Source organism: Schistocerca gregaria, chromosome 2 (genome assembly GCF_023897955.1).
Source record: "Schistocerca gregaria isolate iqSchGreg1 chromosome 2, iqSchGreg1.2, whole genome shotgun sequence".
Taxonomy (NCBI): Eukaryota; Metazoa; Arthropoda; class Insecta; order Orthoptera; family Acrididae; genus Schistocerca; species Schistocerca gregaria.
This window is the reverse complement of record NC_064921.1, coordinates 780,616,606-780,640,052: the sequence shown is the minus strand read 5'-3', so window position 1 is coordinate 780,640,052 and position 23,447 is coordinate 780,616,606. Positions and strand designations below refer to the sequence as shown.

Sequence of the window (23,447 nt, the reverse complement as noted above, 5' to 3'; positions counted from 1 at the left end):
GCTTCAGTAACAGTGTCCTTTCTTTGGCAGATTATGCACAGGTGCACGTGTTACTTTCCGTCGCGGCTCCGTAACGTTGTTTCCTCTGCTCACAGCACCTTGATTTTGATTACACTCATACCCAAAAGTTGATAACGCTGTAGTGTATTTTGAGTGTAGCCCTACAGCATTTTGAGCGCGTCTTTTCATGTTGAGGTCACAAAGTTCACGAGCAAGATCTTTCAGGTACTTCTTTCTTCCAGAACACTTTGTCGTGTAATTCTTTGTCCATTCCTTGGGTGTATCTTGAAATACAACATATGAATTGTATGCTGCAATGTCAATCAAGTTGAAAAACACCGCCATTGTCCATCGACGCGCTGCCCGACGGCAGCTGTACGTTCTTACACACTTATCGAATGTATCCACTCCTGACATTGTACAATTGTAGAATAGGATGATGTCTGGCTTCTCTTCCGTCACATTCATATCATGATGTTGGGTTGACATTACTGTAACAATCTTTCCATTCATAGGCACGTAACTGACTAAAGTGGCATCACTAAAGGCAAACCGGATTGTTCCGGTGTAGCTTTTTTTAGAGAAACAGGACGGACTTCTGTAGGAACATCGCGTTTATCACTTCGAATAGTACCAACTGTAGTTATTTTCTCTTTCAAAAGATCAGATGCGAGTGGAGCGGTAGTGAACTTTCTGTCCATAGTAACATTTCTTCCAAATTGTTTCAAGTTAGACATTTCAATCAATATTCTAACTATTTCAGGGCCACTCTTATGGTTCTTCTCATAAACGTGCTTTCCAGCGTAGGGATCCGCAGCGAAGCAGCATTTCGTATCTGAATCACATAACAGGTTCTCCTCTATTCCATATTTTCCTGATTTTGTTGGAATATACGAGCCTGAATGGGTCACAAGTTCTTCATTCACTGTGACTGACTCATTAGGACTATAAAACTCAGGAAATTTACTATCATGTTCCATATATCCCTGATGGGAGCAAATTTGACGGTCTGTTTTCTAGCTGCTCGAGTTAGAGCATCATCAAAACGCAAGCACATCAGTAAGAGCCTCAGTCTATGCTCCGAAAATGAAGCTCGGTACATCGGAAAGTTTTCTTTACTAAATATATCACGTACACTGTCCTTGTTCCGTCTATGGACTCCACAGTTCAATAGAATTCCATTGCTGACACAATTTCTTCCCTTTCAAATACTTCCGAATTTTTTATGAAAATACCTTCAGATGATCCCCTAAGATTTCCAAGCTTTTGATTGGTACACATCCAAATGTTATCCAGGATGCTATTATCGAAGTACATGAGAAAAGCTTTACCTGGTGTATCATGTTTTATCCCTGGCTTAGTTCCTTTCGGGGTTCTCATTACGTTAGCAACACACCTGCTTCTTTGATTTACGTTGGGGCTTCTCTTCCATATCATACTTGACGGGGCCACCATGTCTTTTTCAAGTTGATCAATTTGTGCTTTCGGCCTGGGTCGTCTTCCTGTTGGTTGAATATCTATAAAAATATGAAAAGAGAACCGAATACTAGCAAACTAAGCATTCTACGGAGACTCGCATCCTAATATACTCCATAGTACCTGCAAAAAGTAATAAAAATCAATACTTACCCAGTTCACTTTCATCCAACTCGTTGCTGTCAAAAACTACTTTATCTGGAAATTCCATGACTACATCTTCAGTTTCACTGCTTGAGCTTTCGGATAGTTCACCACTATATTCATTGTCTGAACTCTCAAGCAAATTTCTAATTTCGTCATCTGTCAATTTCATCTTCTTGTACATTCTGTCAAATGCCACTAAGATATTACCTTCCACTCACCACACTGTTTACAGGTTGACTGCGAGTGGTGATTATTGACCTGCTACACCTTCAGTTATAACAATCGCTATAACTCAACAATGAGTGCAAACCAAAAGCTGTTCTTATTGTCGATTTTAGCAATTATAATTACGATAAATTTATTAAATAAACTACTGAACACGACAGGAGTTTTAGCCTAAAAACTTCGTTGGGGTCAGTTAATGATCCCCCAATTGGTATACAACTGTTAAGCGCATGACAGAGGGTTCATGGAACCATCTTCACACTGCTTGTCTGTTATTCCACTCTCAAACAACTCACGGAAAAAAAGAACACCGATATTTTTCCGTGCGGGCTCTGTTTTCCCTTATTTTATTATCAAGATCGTTACTCCCTATGTAGACCTGCGTCTACAAAATGTCTACTTTTTCGGAAGAGAAATTTCGTGACAGGATTCTGCTGCAACAAGAGACGCCTTTGTTCCAATGATGTCCAATCCAAATCCTGTATCATGTCCGTGACACACCATCCCCTATTTCTCGATATTACAAAACACGCTGCTCTTCTTTTATCTTTCTCGACTTACTACGTTAACTCTCTCTGGCAACGATACCATACCGTGTAAAAGTACTCCAAAATGTGACGGACAAGTGTAGTGTAGGCAGTCTCTTTAGTAGACCTGTTGCAGCTTCTTAGCGTTCTGCCAATAAAACGCAGTCTTTGATTCGCCTTCCTAACAACATTTTCTGTGTTCGCTCCAATTTGAGCTATTCGTAATCGTAATTCCTAGGTATTTAGTGGAATTTACGACCTTTAGATCTGATTGATTTATCGTGTAACCGAAATTCAACGGATTACTTTTAGCACTCATGTGGCTGACTTCACACTTTTCATTATTAAGACTAAATTGCCAATTTTCACACCATGCAGATATCTTATCTAACTCGTTTTGATCCTTAGATGACTTTACTAGACGGTGAAGGACATCAGGATCTGCAAACAACCTAACGTTGCTTCTCACATTGTCTCCTAAATCGTGTAGATGGTTATGGTACGGCAGAGAGCCTATAATACTACTTTGGGAAACGCCAGACATCACTTCTGTTTTACTAGATGACTTTCCGTCGAATACTTACGAACTGTGACGTCTCTGACAAGAAATCACGAAAACAGTCGCATAACTGAGACGATATTTCGTCAGCACGCAATAGGACTACAAACTGTTTGTGACATGTTGTGTCAGAAGCCTTATGGAAATCTAGAAATACGGAATCAATTAGAAATCCCTTGTTTATAGCACTCAACATTTCATGTGAGTGAAGAACTAGCTGTATTTCAAAGAACGATTTTTTTTTTTTAACCCGTGTTGACTGTGAGTCAACAGACCGTTCTTTTCAAGGTAATTCATAATGTTCGAACACAACTTATGTTCCAAAATCCTGCTGTATATCGACGTTAATGATAAAGGCCTGTGACAGTGGATTACTACTATTGCCCCACGTTGGTGGTTTTTCCGGTAGCAACCTGCCTAGTAACTGCACCTTCTCCAAATGGTCTACTGGTATCTCATGCAGTATATTATAATCAGACGAGACCAAAGCACAATTCATTATAAATGTTCTACATGTGAGGTACAGACCATTTTGAAATCCTGGAGTCTGGCAGTTGATGACGTACTGTCGAAACTAATTCCACTACACTAAAGATGTTGCTGACAGCCTCTGATGATACGCATAAAAACGTCTTTGTGGAGCAAAACCAGAAGATGATTCTGCTTTCATTTTTACGACTGCCTGACGCGTGTCTAACGGAATGTGGCGTCACGGCACGGCAGGCAGCGATCCATTCGCGTCCCGCCAGACGGAGGCACGCTCCGGCTGTGACGACAGAAGCGCTCGGCCGGCGCTATTTTTAGCCTTGCTGTTCCCTCTCGGCGTGCGTATATCTGATGGCTACGCTTGCGCCGCGCCAGCCGTGCGTGGCACAGTGTGTGTGGCCTGCCTCGGCAGAGCAGCTGTGACGTCACGAGTCACGTGACGGCAGGGACTTCCCCGGCGCGATCAGCGCGCGTCACGTACCGCTCACCCTAGGCTCTTAACCTTTCCGCTTTCGCTTGCTTTCTCTGTCCAGCGAACAGACAAATGCCACGTTAAGTTTAAATTTTCCAACCTTGTCGTTCTATTTGTGAAACAGTCGCTCATGCTGAACGAATAGTCGTGTATTCTGCTGCAAAGGTATTCAGCATATTATCACGAAAAAAAAGAATGGGTACTCTTCCGTGTTGAAAAATGAATAAAATTAAACTAAAATAAAAAAAATACACGTCACTTGTTGTTACGAGAAATTGTACACTAAAGTTTCACTAAGGTATTTCAAGTACATGCCCTGTCATCTTTTTATTGAGATAACTTATTGCTTTCAAATACATCTGCAGTAACGACATATTTTTAAAATGGTAAATTCTAACAGAAATTTTATTCTTACAATTTCGTCAATGTCTGCTTTACATCGTTTACTTGCATATTGACTCAATTTAACGTGGACTAACTTAACACTGCTCACTTTCTGGGCGAATTAACGAAACAAATCTCGCAAAAACATCAGTTTAAAAGGTTGCAGTTGTATTAGTTTTTAGGTTAAGAAGCCGGCCGGCGTGGCCGAGCGGTACTAGGCCCTACAGTCTGGAACCGCGTGACCGCTACGGTCGCAGGTTCGAATCCTGCCTCGGATGGATGTGTGTGATGTCCTTAGGTTAGTTAGGTTGAAGTAGTTCTAAGTTCTAGGGGACTGATGACCGCAGAGGTTAAGTCTCATAGTGCTCAGAGAGATCTTTTTGGTTAAGACTGGTGTTAACGCTTTTTTGAAATAATAAAGTATAGCAGCCTTGGAAATAAATTCATTATTCAGAGCAATAAAAAATTAATTCTAGCAAACACCTTACAGCAGCAAGTAAACAATTTTAAGGATGACCCTTAACATTTCTACCATCAATCTCTCACGTAAACAATGGTAAGGGATACAACTTAACATGGTATATTTGCTTAAATAAAAACATTTCTTTGATTAGAAACAACGTTTGAAGGTATTTGCCTTCAGGAAAGTATTCAGAATCTTTATCTTAGACGTATTTATTCAAATTATCCTCAGATGAGGATACACCGTACCTGAAAGGCATTTTCGTTGCACAAACACCGCATATGATACGATCACTGGCAACCATGTTTTTGGCACGTACCACTGTGTACATGCACAAATACCGACAAAATTTCCGTTAGCGAGAATCTTAATTTTTAGACAGAGGAGCCATATCTTGATTTATCATGTAAATGACGCACATTGCTTACCACGGTTTACAAGCAGTAGCTCTGCGTCATACCGACTGACAGTTACTATTGTTTACAGCTGAACTCTTCGATTATAGGATTATACGTGGTAAATGATGTGCTTCGTTTATATTAGTTAACAGTTACGTAATAAACCAAGATATGGCACCCCTGTCTCAAATGGTTCAAATGGCTCTGAGCACTATGGGACTTAACTTCTGAGGTCATCAGTCCCCTAGAACTTAGAACTACTTAAACCAAACTAACCTAAGGACATCACACACATCCGTGCCCGAGGCAGGATTCGAACCTGCGACCGTAGCGGTCAGGCGGTTCCAGACTGTAGCGCCTAGAACCGTTCGGCCACCCCGGCCGGAACCCCTGTCTCAAATTTCAGATTCTAGCTAATGGAAATTTTGTCGGTATGCGTGCATGTACACAGTGGTGCGTTCCAAAAACATGGTTTCCGGTAATCGTATCACATGCGGTGTTTGTGCATAACTGAAATCCCCCTTATCTACACTACCCAATCAATAGTACAAGGAAATCTATTAATGGAATAAGTGGTGTGCTCACTCTTCACCTTCATGGTAGCTTGAACTCTACTGGGGAGCCATTGAATGAGGGTTTCTGAATGTCTGATGAAATCCGTCAGGCTATAGTGAGCCTGACATTGCATTCATTAACCACCTGAACTAATTTCGTATGTAATAAGCAGGTTTTCTGTTGATGAAGTAACGCATGAGTACCGTGGATCTGATTCGTATATGGGGCAGGAATAATGACTGCAGAGATTACTCTTTCCTAGTTTGTAATGTTTCTTTCTGTAGTGAGTCTGCATTGTAGAATAAGCGTTAGACATGTATGTGGCGAGCAGAGTTGTGAGGGACGGGAAAAACCCTCCGTGGTCCGGCAACCATGTTAGAAAACTGCTACGAAAACAAAGATTGCTCAACAGCAAATTCAAACGTAGCCAAAGCCTCATAAACAAACAAAAGCTATACGAAACCAAAATTAGCGTAAGAAGAGGCATGTGTGAAGCTTTCAATGAATTCGAGAGTAACATTCTGTATGTCTACTTGACAGAAAATCCTAATAAGTTTTGGTAGGAAGTTAAATCAGTAAATGGAACGGAGCCATCTGTCGAGACACTCCTTGACGATAACGGCAGCGAAATGGAGGACGGAAAAGAATAGGCCGAAATACTAAGCGTCTTCTTACAGAACTGTTCCACAGGGAAAAATCGAGCTGTAGTACCTCCTTAAAATGGTCGCACGAATAACAAAATGGCTGCTATCGAAGAAAAGTGACCATGGGGTAGAAAAGGAACTGAAATCGCTCAGTAGGGATGAAGGCCACTAGACCTGACGGGATACCAGTACAATTCTACATAGGGTATACGATAGAACGCGCTTCTCTTCTAACAGGAGTGTGTCGTAGGTCTTTGTTCCTGAAGATTGGAAAACGCGCAGGTCATTGCCGTGTTCAAGTATGGGCGACGCACAGACACACAGAACTAAAGATCTTACTTTTGCGTCTGTCAGTTGTAGAATTTTGCAACATGTTTCACTTGCGCTTTCGTATTATGACATTTCTATTATGACACATCTGGAGATCCTGTGAAAACCAGATTGCTCTACTCGTCAACGAGAACCAGAACGCAGTAAACACAGGCGCCCAGGTAGATGAAGTGTTCTTGACTTTCTTAATAAATTGGGTCCAGTTCCACACTGTTGCATTATGAACATAATAAGACCGCCCGAAATAAGAGATCAACTGTACTATTGCACTGAACAGTTTCTACCAAACGGAACACAATTTGTAGTTCTCAATGGAGACAGGTCTTCGGACGTAAAAGTGACTTCGGGCTTACCCCAAGCATGGTGTGGATAAAGTCCGGGAACACTATCAATTATTTGTTGCACAAGAACCAAGTATTGTATAGATATCATACATAGGTCATTTTGAAGAGAAACACTGAAAGTTTCTTTTCATGTATACAGCACAGCGTAGTTTGGTAATTTGCCGATAATCAGCGCTAGTCGCAAACATGGCCGTGCTACAGAAGGGGTCAGCTGTTCCATGAACTGGCCTCCCCGATCACCAGATCTCACTCCGTGTAGCTTTTTTCTGTGGGGACACATTAAAGATCTTGTGTATGTACAGCCTGTAACACGAGATGCAGCAGAGCTCCGGGAGAAAATACGGGAGGCGACTGCCACAGTCGACGATGCCATGCTGGGACGGGTATGGCAAGAATTCGACTGCCGCATTGACGTCTGCTGGCCCACTCATGATTCGCATATCCAATTTTTGAAAAAAAAAATCTTTCACAGTTTCTCTTCAAAATGCAATATATATGACATCTGTATAATGTTTAGTACTCGTGAAATCTCTCTCTTTCCAAGCGTTAATTCCGACTCACGAGGTCTGCTGGTTAATCGGATGCGGCATGTAAATTGTAAGGGGTGGTCGGTTGCCCTTCCTGTCACCTGTTTAGTTCTTGTGCAGTAAATAACTGAAACTTTTCCTGGACTTTATGTACACTCTGTGTTGAAGAGCCAAAGAAACTGGTACACCTGCCTAATACCGTGTAAGACCCCAGCGAGCACGTAGAAATGCCGCAACACGACGTGGCATGGACTCGACTAATGTCTGAAGTAGTGCTGGAGGGAACTGACGCCATGAATCCTGCAGCGATGTCCATAAATCCGGAAGAGTACGAGGGAGTAGAGATCTCTTCCAAGCAGCACGTTGCAAGGCATTCCATATATGCTCAAGAATGTTCATGTCTGGGGAGTTTCGTGGCCAGCGGAAGTGTCTGAATTCAGAAGGGTGTTCCTGGAACCTCTCTGTTGCAATTCTGGACGTGTGGGGTGTGGCATTGTCCTGCTGGAATTGTCCAAGTCCGCCGAAAACGACAATGGACATGAGTGGATGCAGGGTGCTTACGTACGTGTCACCTGTCAGAGTCGTATTTAGATGTATGAGAGGTCCCATACTGCCACAACTGCACACTCCCCACCGCTATAGAGCCTCCACCAGCTTGAACAGTTCCCTGCTGAGATTCAGGGTCCATGCATTCATGAGGTTGTGTCTATGCCCATAAAAGTCCTTCCGCTCGGATACAATTTGAAACGAGACTCGTCCCACCAGGCAAGATGATTCCAGTCATCAACAGTTCAGTGTCGGTATTGACGGTTCCAGTCGAGGCGTAAAGCTTTGTGTCGCACACTGACACTTGTTGATGGCTTTGAAATCTGCAGCAATCTACGGAAGGGTTGCACTTCTGTCACGTTGAACTATTCTGTTCAGTTGTCGTTGGTGCCGTTCTTGGAGAACCTTTCTCCGGCAGCAGCGATGTCGGAGATTTGATGTTTTACCGGATTCCTGATATTCACAGTTCACTCGCGAAATGGTCGTAAGGGAAAATCACCTCTTCATCGCAACCTGGGAGATGCTGTGTCGCATCACTCGTGCGCCTACTCACTTGAATCTTGATAACCTGTCATTATAGCAGCAGTAACGGATCTAACAACTGCGCCAGACAATTGTTGTCTTATATAGGCGTTTCAGACCTCAGCGCCGTATCCTGCCTGTTTACATATCTCTATATCTGAATACCCATGCACATATCAGTTTCTTTGACGCTTCCGTGCATATTTTAGGAACACACGCAGGACGACGAAATAAATCTCGGGTGAAGAGCCTGGTATTGAGTGTGCATAGGGCACAATATTTCGGCAATCGATCACGTTGCCATCATCAGGTGCGCTGTTGTACTGGCCGGCGGTGGACCGGCGCCATGTATATATTAAAACATGTAAATATTCACTGAAGCGCCAGTGACACTGGTATAGGCATGCCTATTCAAATACAGAGTTATGGGAAAAGGAAGAACACGGCGCTGCGCTCGACAATACCTATAAAAGACAACAAGTCTGTGGAGGAGTTGTTAGATCGGTTACTGCTGCTACAATGGCAGTTTACCAAGATTTGAAGGGGTGTTATAGTCAGCGCACTACCGATGGGACACAGCATCTGCGAGGTAGCGATAAAGTGGGGATTTTCCCGTACGATCATTTCACGAGTGTACTGTGAATACCATAAATCTGGCAAAACATCAAATCTCCGACATCGCTGTGGCCGGAAAAATACCCTGCAAGAACGGGACCAACGTCGACTGAAGAGAATCGACCAATGCGACAGAAGTGCAACTCTTCCGCAAATTGCTGCAGATTTCAATTCTGGGCCATCAACAAGTCTCAGCGTGCAAACCATTCAAAGAAATATCATCGCAGCCGAAGGCCGACTCGTGTGTCCTTGCTGACTGTACGACACAAACTTTTATTCCTCACCTGGACCCGTCGACACCGGCATTGGACTGTCGATGACTGGAAACATGTTGCCTGGTCGGACGAGTCTCGTTTCAAATTGTATTGAGTGGATGAACATGTACGGGTATGGAGAGAACCTCATGAATACATGGACCCTGCATGTAAACAGGGGACTGTTGAAGCTGGTGGACGCTCTTTAACGGTGTTGGGCGTGTGCAGTTGGGGTGGTAAGGGATCCCTGATACTTCTAGGTAGGACTCTGACAGGTGACACGTACATGAGCATCCTGTCTCTTCAGCTGCATTCGTTCATGTTCATTGTGCTTTCCGACGGACTTGGGTAAGTCCAGAAAGACAATGCGACGCCCCTCGCGTCCGGAATTGGTACAGAGTGGCTCCAGGAATACTTTTCTACGCTGGTCACCAAATTCCCCAGACATGAACATCATTGAGCATACCTGCCTTGCAGCGTGCTATTCAGAAGTGATCTCCACTCCCTCATATTCTTACGGATTTATAGGCAGCCCTGCAGGGTGTGAATTCCTCCCTGCACTACCTGAGACATTAGTCGAGTCCTACGCGGTATTAGGCGTGTGTCCCAGTTTGTTTGACTCTTCAGTACAGGAACCTTGAATATACGGGAATGATGTGAAATGTATTCGCAATTTCGAATACTAACAAACATCAGCTGTGTAAGTGACTGGTGACAATGAAAATTCGTGCCGCACCAAGACTCGATGTCGGATCTGTGCTATAGGCCTCACCGTCTGGCTATCCGTGCACGACTCACGGACAGAGGCAAACTTGCACATAACCTGTACACAAATGTACACACATTATGTAATTCAGTTATGTGATTCCCGTACAGAGAAGGACATTTTAATTGAGTGTCGCTGCCTGGTATCGGCTCATAAATACGATATCGCAGTGACTGTGTTCGTAAGAAGAACGATGCATTGTTCTTTTGGACTTGCTTGCATGTCCGAAGGCAGATCGCATTATCCTTATCAACAATACAGGCACTGCAATATCGGTGTATGAGACTGTGCAATATCATTGCACATGGGCAGGGAAGGGGGAAGAAGGTTGCGGCATCCCTCTTATTATGACAATATACAGGAGATATAGCAGTCAGCACTTACAATGGGGCATCCAGGACAGAACAGGAAATTAGATAAAATAAGCAAATATATTTCAGTGTGAGATATGCAGGGGGCGCACCTACGGTCGAAAGTTACCAAGTTCAGGCCAGTTGGAGATCGAACAACTAATTGAAATGGGCAACGGCGGGAGGCGGCACACGTTCATTGATGTCGGTTGCCAGACATGGAACTTAGAGCCAAAGGGTCTGCCTCCCTAAAGGACGTCTGTTCTGCTCGAGGTCTGGATCACAACAGAGAGAAGCGACTGTTTTCTGCACTGCAGCGCGCTCCAGCGTCCGCACACGTTACCTGTATCCTACAGACACTATTGGCTAAAACCGTTGGCGTGAATTGGCTAGCAATTTCAGCAGCTTTAACTGAACAGAACTGCCTCGGTTCTGAAAGACAGGAAACTTGTGAACGTAGGCACAGCGGGAGTTCCTCTGGGAGAAAACTTGCAAAGATTTGAATGGGTCTTTGAAATAAAAAAGTTTTAAACCAATTTCCTAAAATATCCTAGACTGGCTGCCAGCCTGTATATTCGTATCGTACGTGAATGAGTCTGTGTAGGCCTACTCGTCAACAGTTCAGTCCCAGAAGCAGTTCACCAGGTAGGAGAGAAGTAAAGCTGTGGCAAATGGTCTACATCTACATCTACATCTAAATTTATACTCCGCAAGCCACCCAACGGTGTGTGGCGGAGAGCACTTTACGTGCCACTGTCATCACCTCCCTTTCCTGTTCCAGTCGCGTATGATTCGCGGGAAGAACGACTGCCGGAAAGCCTCCATGCGCGCTCGAATCTCTCTAATTTTACATTCGTGATCTCCTCGGGAGGTATAAGTAGGGGGAACCAATATATTCGATACCTCATCCAGAAACGCACCCTCTCGAAACCTGGCGAGCAAGCTACACCGCGATGCAGAGCGCCTCTCTTGCAGAGACTGGCACTTGAATTTGCTAAACATTTCCATAATGCTATCACGCTTACCAAATAACCCTGTGACTAAACGCGCCGCTCTTCTTTGGATCTTCTCCACCTCCTCTGTCAACCCGACCTGGTACGGGTCCCACACTGATGAGCATAACTCAAGTATAGGTTGAACGAGTGTTTTTCTAAGGACTCTGCCAATGAATCTCAACCTGGCACTCATCTTACCAACAATTAATTTCATATGATCATTCCACTTCAAATCGTTCAACACGCATACTCCCAGATATTTTACAGAAGTAACTGCTACTAGTGTTTGTTCCGCTCTCATATAATAATACAATAAAGAATCCTTCTTTCTATGTATTCCAAATACATTGCATTTGTGTATGGTCAGATGGTCGTGGGTCGTGTCTGGAAGGTGTCAGTCAGTGGAGCATTAGATCGTGAAAGACAAACGTCCGGGTTCGAGTCCCAGTCCAGCATACAGTTTTACGGTGCTAGAAAGTAGTGAGTCGCCACAACTGGCGGTCCACAGCAGGTGTACGCGCACAGTGGCGTGCCGCGGGCGGCCGCAGTGTGCCCGTGCGCTACTGCAGCCATTGTTATGTATTCCACATACTTTGCATTTGTGTATGGTCAGATGGTCGTGGGTCGTGTCTGGAAGGTGTCAGTCAGTGGAGCATTAGATCGTGAAAGACAAAGGTTCCGGGTTCGAGTCCCAGTCCAGCATACAGTTTTACGGTGCTAGAAAGTAGTGAGTCGCCACAACTGGCGGTCCACAGCAGGTGTACGCGCACAGTGGCGTGCCGCGGGCGGCCGCAGTGTGCCCGTGCGCTACTGCAGCCATTGTTAGGACGGCCGGGCGCCGGCCGGCTATCGAGCAGGGGGGCTGCAGCGCGGCTGCGCCGTATCGAGCGGCACCCGTCCCCCGCCCCCCTGCCCCCCTGCTCCCGTGCCCCCCACCCGCTCCGACGCTCGGCGTCGCGACGCTCAGTGTGGGCCCGGCGGGCAGCGGAGTGGCAGCAGGCAGGCAGGCAGCGCAGCCGGCGCAGCGGACGCCGCCACAGCAGCCAGCAGACAGCGACAGCAGCAGACACCGGCCGCCCCCGCGCCATGCCGCCCCGCGGGCCCGCCCCCGCCGCCCCCGGCCTCTCGTCCTCCGCCTTCATGAAGCCGTTCGTGGTGCTGGCGCTGCCCGGCATGTACCTCTTCTACAAGTACAGCCAGTACCGGCGGCAGCAGCAGGAGCAGAACCGCCGCAAGGTCACCGAGCGCGAGCTGCAGCACCTCAACCACAAGATCGTGAGTACCACCTCCGCTGCTGACGATGTCGCGTGCCGCCGAAACGTCGCGTGCGCTGCCGCCGCTCCACAATCGAATTCGTAATCGTATTACTCTCCACGTGCGCAACATCTCTGTTAACTATGCCCATGGCGTCTGTAGTGTCCCGCAATTTTTAAAATTATACTCAGTTTTCGTACAGGAAACAGCGAGGTAGAGTATCCGCTCCGAACTGTGTCACTGGCGGAGCAAAAGACAGATAACTTGGAAGTTCTTTCGCTGATTCCGTCTCGCGTCACAACAAATTCTCCTGAGCACTCAGACAGTGACCATCGTCTAATTGGAAAAGAGTCACACGGAACCCACAACTAAACCAAAGTCGAATCTTTAGATGTACAATAATATTTAGGAGTCACCTAAAAGTTGACAAATATCACACACTTCAAACTATAGTGTGGGATGCATGATGCAATCGTTGTGGCAAACACATGCTAATGTCACAAAAAATGTAGACTGTTTTCCCCGCTATCTCTATATTCAACAGTTACCAACATATCTGAGCTATCCTCTTGCCTGCATATATTTTTTCGGCGCTTAACCTCATATATCTCCGGGACCGCTCGTCTGTTTCGCCACGTAAACATTGGCTGGGGCAGAGTTTGCTCTGAGCACAAAGCCATGTCCCCACATTGTAAGTTTCAAATTTACATATCATGGAAAACACACACCACTGGAAGCTCAGTGTACAAAGGAAACACAACTGAAATGTTACTAAACTATTAATATTCGCTTTGTGGTGAGGACAATGTGTTAATCAAACTTAAAGATAAAACCTCGTCATGCGCATCTCACAGATAGTAAACAAAAAAAAACAAAAAATGTGAATCCCGAACACAATGGAAAAAATGTGCAACGAGAATGGATGATCGTCATAAATCACAATCACTCACCCTTGGCAAGACGTGATCTGCAACAAGTCAGAGGTCAGAACCCATTAAGCTGATGTTGGCGATGAGACAATAACAAATCCGTTATCAGTTCTATTTTCCTCTAGTCAATGGCTTTCTGTGGTGATCAGAAATATACATAGTTGCATCAAGAAAGCAGTTCCTTGAATTAGTCGGCAGATAAAGAAAAGCCAAGAGAATTGAACATAAAGCAGAACAATAGTCTCCTTAGAATTACTACCTTTTGTAGAAAACGTTGTTTAAATATTTTCTACATGAGTTTTTGTCTGAACAGTTTATTTATCCTAATCACCGTGATATTTTCTGCAATCTGTCATGAGCAGTAGAGCATGCAATTGCTTTCTACCATCTACGTTTTTCGTCCTAAAAAAATACTCATACATTAGTAATTTACAACATAATGTATTCTGGGAGCCGTTACCATATCTAGTATAATACGTCTAGACTGTGAGGCGATTTACCCATACATCAACTAGTTATCTTCTACAGTGACAAGTTGCGTGTTCTTTGTTGACCACACAGGAGTAAAGGCGGGGACAGTAACCAAGTGTCACAGCACTATTTTTATGTGGCTGTAATAGAATTAAAATTGTATGAATACGATTCTCACTTAGCTTCAAAACGCAGCAGCAATTGGTTTCTACGTATATGAAAGATGTCTATAAATGCCTGCCTGATGCAATGATTATGTTTGAACATTACCCAACGTTTTTCCGCTATGTATACCTAACGAACAGCGTGTAACTACACAGTTTCTTCGGTTTTTATTGTTTGGAATCGTTGTTCACTTTATGATATTGCAAAACAAAAACAGTACATTTAACATATTGTAACATCCACATCTCCTGTTCCACGTAGTTATGTTATATGACGCTGAGTTGTTTTTCTTGCGGACGGCAATAGCGAGTCAGAACTAAATAAAAACTAATTAGATGTTAAATGATTGTACGGCTGTCGTTTTTCAACTTTCCTTAAGTTTATAATTTAAACGAATGACCGTTGCCAAGTAAATGAAATATCGAATGTTCAAATGTATGTTTAACTAAGGGACCAAGCTGCTGAGGTCATCGGTCCCTAGACTTATACGCTACTTAAACTGACTTATGCTAAGGACAACACACACCCATTCCCGAGGGAGGACTCGAACCTCCTGCGGGAGGAGGGGCGCAGACCGTAACATGGTGCCTCAAACCGCGCGGGTATCAGTTCGATTAATAAAACTCTTTGTTATCCTCTTTGTCTCCCTAGGAAACGGAGCGATAAAACGTTTTTTACTTTGTAGAACTAAATGAAAGTTCCATTTATTCGTGACATTGCAGATTTAAGTGTACATTCCTTTAAATACCGATGCATTTAATATGGCTGTCCGCCCTCAGGAGCTCAGTTCGTCAGCGCACCTGACGATGGCGACATGTCTGATCCCCGAAATATTGTGCCCGTTGGACACTATGGACCGGCAGTACACCCGCTGACTCTTTCGAGCATGAAATACGCCGGGAGAAACTGAAGAATCACACCGATGCATTTGTTCACTTTCGCCAATAACATGGCAATATTTTGTCAATGTCTGTACATGACGATTATCCGATTTGTGTTGTGTAATATGTTTCATCGAAAGCCTCTAGCGTGTAATTAAGGAATCGCTTTTTCTGGCGTCACTCTGAAGCTACATTTTATGACCAGTAAATAGTGCATTTGGGAAAAGGGAATTCGGAACACGCAAGAAACCCGCACTGGCGAAGCTATAACGGTGATGACTGGAATTCGCCTTAATCCGATATCTAGTGAAGTTATAGTTAGGTATCTCCATCGTATGAATATATGTGGGGAGTGCTTGTAGCGGGTAGTGACCTGTTTGCGTTGTTGTGGATGAAGAGAAGGGACAGGGTTAAATCCGGTCTCGGTACACAGCGTACACGTCTCGACTATCACCAAGGAGGCCATTCGTCTCCACCCTGCTGACGCATCACCATCAATGGTGTCACATGTCCTCGCTTCACCAGGCACTTCTGAGAGGTTTGCCAGTTGAAAATAAAATGTTCGGCTTGCAAATATGGGTTTAGAACAGGAAAGCGGAGAGATTATATCCATTTCGGTGGACAACTCACTTGCACATATTAGCATCAGTGGAAACGGTGACAGGTCATGTTACGACCACACGCTCCAAGTCATGTGGGAGATATTTTTGGCAACTATTGAACTCTAGTATTTTAATCAGTTCTTGCCTTATGCATCTTCAAAAGCAATGGGAAACTTTCAGGCCTCAGACTATATTGGAAATTGTAGGATCTTGATGTACACGATTACACGCTTCTATTTTGGCAGTGTTCAATATATTTCCTCATCGCACGGAAACATGGTGGAAACAGTCTAATTATTTAGTAGATAATCTGTGTAGTATTGGAATGTAGGCTAGTGTAATAGGGCAAAAAGTGAGTAAATCTAAATTGATCGTAATTTTTATGTTTGTAATACCCAACCCTCCAGATGTTAGACACTATACCGACACACGTTTGGTACCGATATGAGTGTCGGACATCTGGAGGTTTGTGCGCAAGCATCGTTGTGACTTCGTAATATGTTGTTATTGTAGTAGTCTTTATTCCTAGGACTGGTCTGATTCAACTTCCACGCTAATCTGTCCCGTGAAAGCCTCTTCACCTCTGCATAACTACCGCAATCTGAATCCATATGAACCTGCTTCCTGAAAAATGCTGGTCTTCTTCTACAATTTTTATCCCTCAGACTTCCCTCCATTAAGAAATTCTCAATTTCTTGATGGTTCAAATGGCTCTAAGCATATGGGACATAACATCTGAGGTCATCAGTCCCCCAGACTTAGAACTACTTAAACCTAACTAACCTAAGGATATCACACAAAGCCATACCCGAGGCAGGATTAGAACCTGCGACCGTAGCAGCAGCGCGGTTCCGGACTGAAGCGTCTCGAGCCGCTCGGCCACAGCGGCAGGCTGATTTATTGATGCTTCAGAGTACAGCCCAACAACCAGTTTTCTCCTTTAGTCTAGCTATACTGTAAATTTCTTCCTCCACGAGTTGAGAGAGCATCTCTTAATGAGTTATCCGATCTTCCAAAATAACTTTCCTCATCTTTTACAACATCCTATATCAGAACCTCTGCGTATACTGTTCGTACTCCTCGTTTTACTTCCACACAAGGCTACACTTCAAACATTTAATAGAAGACTTCCAAACACTTAGATTTGTATTACTTATTTAACTCTTTCAAGCGAGCTTTCTTACTGTTGACTTCCTGTATTCTATGTTTACTTTATTTCTACATTCGTCAGTTAGATTTCTGTCCAGATAGCGAAATTCGTCTGCTGCTTCTCATTTCCTACTCTAATTCCCTCAAAACCAACCGACATAAAGTGATTACACTCCTTTGCCCTTTTTTAGTTTTAGTGACGTCTGTGTATAAATTCTATTCAATGTAAATGATACTTTATGTCATATACTATTATCTGATCGAAAGTCAGTCAATGAAGACTTATAGTCACACTTCACCTCTTTTATCGTCAAGAGCTAGTCTACGACATATTGCGCTCTTGGGATATATGCAGACAAACATTATTGCCGGTTTAACTATTACACTGTCCCAGCTAAACCATGTGCTTACAACAAAGGGCTTAATAATTTTTCAAAATGTTGTATACTTTACGGATGCACTTATCGATCTGAAAATTTTAACAAATTTATCTACAGGTAAATAGTTGCTACAAAAATTTGGAAATTTTACCAAAAAATTTTCAAATCAAAGTTACAAGTCAATATTTGCAATATGACTGTCTCACTCTAGGTTTCACTACCAAAAATAAGAAAAATAACCTTTATATGAAACCACAATGATTTTACATGAAACATAGAGACAGGTCATTAACTGCCTGGATTTCGATTTTTTTACTAACTTTTATTACGTATTTCCAAGTAAAACATTAATCTTCGGGATTTAAAAACTTCAATCGTCGCTTTTGATGGAGATCGTATCACCAGGCAACTCCTGCACTGATACACGTAAAAAAAATGAAAATACTAAATTAGACAGTACACGGAATTTCATTCTTAAATATTTCCTGTAATTTTTGATAAGAGATATTAGGATGCACGGTAGACAAGTCTGTTGTCAAGTCAGCTTGCAAAAGCGATTCACAGTATCAGCGCACTGAAGCTGAAACACAAATTCAAACACAATGGCGATCATGTCAATACTCTCGCGAAACAAACACTCTTAGTATCGAAACACACGCTGCCCTAATCGGCAGTGAAATGAAACAAAACAAGTTACTGCTCTCCATAATAAACCACTATTACAGTTAATTACTCGGAGGTTACACAATGCAGCATAGTTTCGAACAACTTATTAATAGCAATCAGTTACTACTACTAGGAGCTACAAATTTTCGATTTTACTCGAAGCGCTTCAGCTAGGTACTGTTAACTACTGTCATGTCAAAATAAATCACGTGAATGAAATAATTAATCGGGATAAATTACGTACGCTACACAAAAGCATATTTATAAACGGAAGAATTTATGAATAGGGAGACTTGTCCTCGAAGGAATGGAGTGTTGGCTGCAACAGTTCCAACACTAGCCATTATGATTGTCGTGGTCTTTTCTGCGAGTTGCTGGATGTTATAATGAATATTCCTGCTCTTTCTGCATCATGCGCCGAAAAGAAATATCATGCCTCTATGTACATTATTTGGTTTTAAGAGTACCAATACGCCTACGCTACAATGCGTGAAGCCTAACACTTCTCGTATTATATTAATGATATTTAGTCCACGTGTACATACGTGCAACTGAATAAACGAAATTTATGTTTTGTCAGTATTTCACCGTGATGCTGTTGTTGTGGTCTTCATCCAAACATTTATCTGACGCGCCTTAAGAAGCTATTGTATCTTGTACAAGCCTCATCATAACTGAATAACTGTTGCATCATACATTCACCTCAATCTGCTTACTGTGTTCAAGCCTTGACCTCCCTCTACAATTCTTGTCCCCCTGCCCCCCCACCCCATAAACACACACTCGTCTCCATTACGAAACTGGCGGTTGCTTGAGGCCTTATGGTGTGCCATGTCAAAATATCGCTTCTTTTATTTAATGAGTGCCGTAAATTTCTTATCTCCTCGATTCGATACAATACCTCCTCATTAGTTGTCCATCCCGCCCATCTAATTTTCAACATTGTTATATAGCATCACATTTAAATCTCTTTCTGTCTGAAATTCTACCGTGCACGTTTCAATTCCGTACAAGGCTACACTCCATACACATACGTCAAAAATTACTTCCCATCACTTAAACTGGTATTCGATCTTCACAAATTTCTCACACTAAAAATTTTTTTTACTTCCTACTACCAATCTGCATTAATTCCGCTCACATTTGACCACCGTCACTTACTTTTCTGTCCAAATAGCAAAACCCATCTACTACTTTTAATGTCTCGTTTCCTAACCTAATGCCTTGAGCATCGCCTAATTTAATTCCACTGCATGTTCACTTCTATTAAGGTTCACCTTACAGCCATTTTTAAGATGTTAACCATTCCACCCAACTGCCCTTCGAAATCCTTTGTCGTCTCTCACACAATTATAGTGCCATTGACAAACCTAAATTGATTTCGTCTCCCTGAAATTTAACTCCCTTTATAAATTTCTGCTTCTTTTTCCCGACTGACTGCCGCGCAGTGTAGCCGCGCGGTCTGATGCGTCTTTCCACGGTTCGCGCTGCTCCCCCCGTCGGAGGTTCGAGTCCTCGCTCGGTCATAGGTGTGTATGTGTTGTCCTGAACGTAAGTTAGTTTAAGTTAGATCAAGTAGTATGTAAACCCAGGAATCGATGACGTCGGCAGTTTGGTCCCATAGAAACTTACCACAAATTTCCAAAATTTCGAAACTGATTTTTTGACGTAGATACTGACTAACATGAAGGATAGGCAGTAACTCTGAGTCACTCATCTCTCAACAACGGCTTCCTTTCCGACACTTACAACTGAATGGAACTTGCGTTTTATTCTCGTTGCCTTCAGAGTTTCAAAGAATGTATTCACCCCTACAAACCCTTGATTTTCATTTGTTCAGCCTATTTTCTACGAAAAGCTGCAGTATTAGTATTGCCTTGCGTTTTCCTCATCTTCAACGCCACTCAATGTGATAATCCCCAAAGTCAGTTCAATTCAGTCCAGTAATAAGTTAAGGCAACTGACAACGAGTAAATTGCTTTTATTCAGTTCCACATTGGTAGACAGTACGTAAAAAAAATCATAAACATAATATTAGAACCAAATGAGGACGAACATAAAGACAAAACTTAGAGATGCTACTTTTTTCGTATGTTTATCACCGATTATTTTCACTGGTGTCCAAAATTAAAGCAAAAAACCACTATTTCTCTGTCCTGGGTCAAATGGCTCTGAGCACTATGGGACTTAACTTCTGTGGTCATCAGTCCCCTAGAACTTAGAACTACTTAAACCTAACTAACCTAAGGACATCACACACATCCATACCCGAGGCAGGATTCGAACCTGCGACCGTAGCGGTCACGCGGTTCCAGACTGAAGCGCCTAGAACCGCACGGCCACACCGGCCGGCTTCCCTGACCTGAGTCTAATTCACAATACATATCGTCAACAGGTGTTCGTACCATCGTGTCCTGCACGAAATATGGCATTGTGATCAACGGACAACGACGCCAACGATGACGTTAGGTCACCTACGAAACGAGGTAGTGTTTGCCGCGTAGTCCCACATCCCCAGTCGCAGTGTACACAGTCACAGACGGCGTGGTGTGACACGGAGAAGAAGCTTACCAGGCTCTCTACGATGGAGGGCCATGAGAAGAATGGAAGAAAAAGAGTCGCAAACTCATGTGGCCCGATGGCTTAATGTGAATCGTTCTGTTGTTTTATGGATGTAGGAACAGTTTAAAACCAGGGTGGGGCCGACCGCGAGCGATATCATCAGAAAGAGAGGACCGTTATTTGGCTTTAAGAGGCAGTCTCTTGTCTCACTGTAAGAAGCACTTCGTATTAATGTGAATTCTTTTCTCTCTCGCAGTAAGGAACGATTTTTCAAGTACAAAACAGACAGGAGCGTCGCTGGTATACAACGGCGAAAGCGCGTGAATGGAATAATTCACTTCAGCCTTATTTTTTCGAAGATATCATGGCGTTTGTTTACCAACATTATTACAACTTTTCTCTTCGGGAGCACCGACAGGCCTTGAGAAACGTACTGCGTCCTTTATTCCATAATTATTATGACAAATAGTGTACGAGTATTTGACAGCATGACACCTGAAAACGACCGCAAAGTGCAGAACTACCCTTTTAGGGGGTGCAAATACGAATTTTAACACTTGTGTAAAGCTTATCGGGTGCGGCGGACAAATATTTTTAATCTCTATCAAGCAGGAGATTATGTCACAGATATAAAAAAAGTCCTATAACGGATATGACTTTTCTGGGTGTCATTCCGAGACAGTCAGTGCCATTATTCTGATATTCAGTCTTATTAATAGCAGACTTTTTGTCTCACATTGGTACGATAATCTACTCGAAAGTTATCTCCATTATATTACTCGATATCAGAGACGAACTCGGTAGAACGGTCGTCAATGTGGCGTGCACTAAATTAACAAGATACCCATGAACTTGAAACGGGGAACTAATAGAAAGTAAAACATTATTATGATCCAACGGTTAAAATATTACATCGATTCTTTGACAGCAAATTCATTATTAGTATCGTAACGAATTACGTACACAATAAAAAAAATCTCCCATTCTTAAGTGCATAGACCATTAAATCGTTACTAGCTGTTTGACACCCGCTATTGGATAGAGTCCTCTAGAAATCACTATGTAATATAGGGCCCTCAGTCATAAATATTTGTGTTGATCCAAAATGTCTAATGTCACCTACTAACCCTCCATTAAGTAGACGCTCTAGTCTTTTATTTCCTTGAAACGTAGCAAACCATTAACTTGATCCATCTTGCAACTATTCATCTGCTTTGTCCACCTCCAGTTCATTGTCGTCGCTGTGATAATTATGGCTTACACTTCAGTCTATTTCTCAATCTATTCCTTATTTTCTAAAATATCCTGATGTCTGTTTGCTGAACAAGTCTAAGTTTTTCATTATTTTCGTATTACAATTCCCTGTCTCAGTACTAGAAGTCAAAACTGATGATACGCTTGTATGGTAAACTGTAAATTTCAGTCGCAATGTATGCTTCATTTTGAAATAAATACGTAGAATCACTTCATTTTTGCTGTTTTCTTTGTTTCTTTTGCTGACCGTACAATCGTTCCCTTCAAGTGCGACAAATAACTAATCAACTGATTCTATGATTTCATGGTTAATTTCTATTATTTTCTTTCCGATGTATCGAATATGCAATATTTTCTATTAATATAATTCATTGTAAGTCCACTTACATCTTTGCTCTCTACTGTAAATACAAAAGCTTATCAACTGGTTCTACGATTTAAAACTTAATCTGCATGCTTTCTTTCCGATGTGCTGAATATCAAAAAAAATTTCTCATTATAATTGAATTTGAGGCATGTTTTGTCTTTTTTCCGTCATTCCTTTAGTTTTGAATCTCATTTGCTCTTCGGGTTACCATCGTTACCAGAACTTCATCAGCGAAATGAAGGTGGTTCGGGTACCTTCCTTGAGCACGTATGCGTCTTACTTTTACCGTTTCAGGAATCCATCATTTTGACTCAGGAATGTTGAGAGTAGTATTGATGATTTGAAGTTTCTTTACGTGACTCCACTTTCTGTTATGACGTTTTATCACCATTTTGAATAACGAAACTTCTAGTATTAACACACATATATTCTTCAGTCTACTAATACTACTAAAATTAATGATTTCTAAATGTCTGTTGGTAACAATTTCGTTGAAAATGAGTCGAAAGATTTTTAAATATATGCATCCCAGAAAAAGAAGTGCTATGTTGCATAGTACCTGGTCACTACATAGGAATTGTCCATTGCGCTACATGAACAGCTAGGTCAATTTATCCTTTAATTTCACATTTTTTTCTCTGCCTGGTAAGGATTTTTGTGATAACTAAAGCATCTTGATAATTGCAGGAAGAATATTGATAACTATTTCTAGTATCTTCTGAAGTGGAACAATTACAGTAGTGTTGAAATATCTACGAATTGCCTTCTCTTACACATAATCTGTGAAAAAATATGCAGTTCCATTTCTGCTACTTTTCCTTGTATTTTTAATCACACGTGTAAATATACATTAATTCATGTTGAGTTAATTTTACTTGAATATCTGCATTGATACTAATGGGTCATAGTACATTATAAACTAACATCTGCATCTAACGTGGGGCCCTAATCGAAGATCTCCCCAAGTCAAAGCAATGAATCGCAGAGGCCAATCAACATCCCATTATAGGCATGGATTTTTACTCTCTAGCAGAATGTGCCTGACACTAAACTTCTTGCCAGGTTAAAACTATCTGCGAGAAAGGGCCTAGAACAAGGGAATTTTGCCTTTCACCTTACAAACTGAGCTATCCAGTCATGACACACAGTGCAACCTCTCACGATCTGGTGCATTGTTTTAGG

At 42.5% G+C, this 23,447-nt stretch overlaps 1 protein-coding gene across 1 annotated transcript in view; it reads left to right on the top strand.

The window, feature by feature from the left end:
* Positions 1–12,556: 12,556 nt before the first annotated feature.
* Positions 12,557–23,447, top strand: part of LOC126335032 (fl(2)d-associated complex component) — a 510,018-nt gene continuing 499,127 nt past the window's right edge. Inside the window, exon 1 of the mRNA XM_049997881.1 lies at positions 12,557–12,860. Within this exon, the coding sequence (XP_049853838.1) occupies positions 12,672–12,860 (189 nt within the window). The 5' untranslated portion in view covers positions 12,557–12,671. The remainder of the gene's footprint in view (positions 12,861–23,447) is intronic.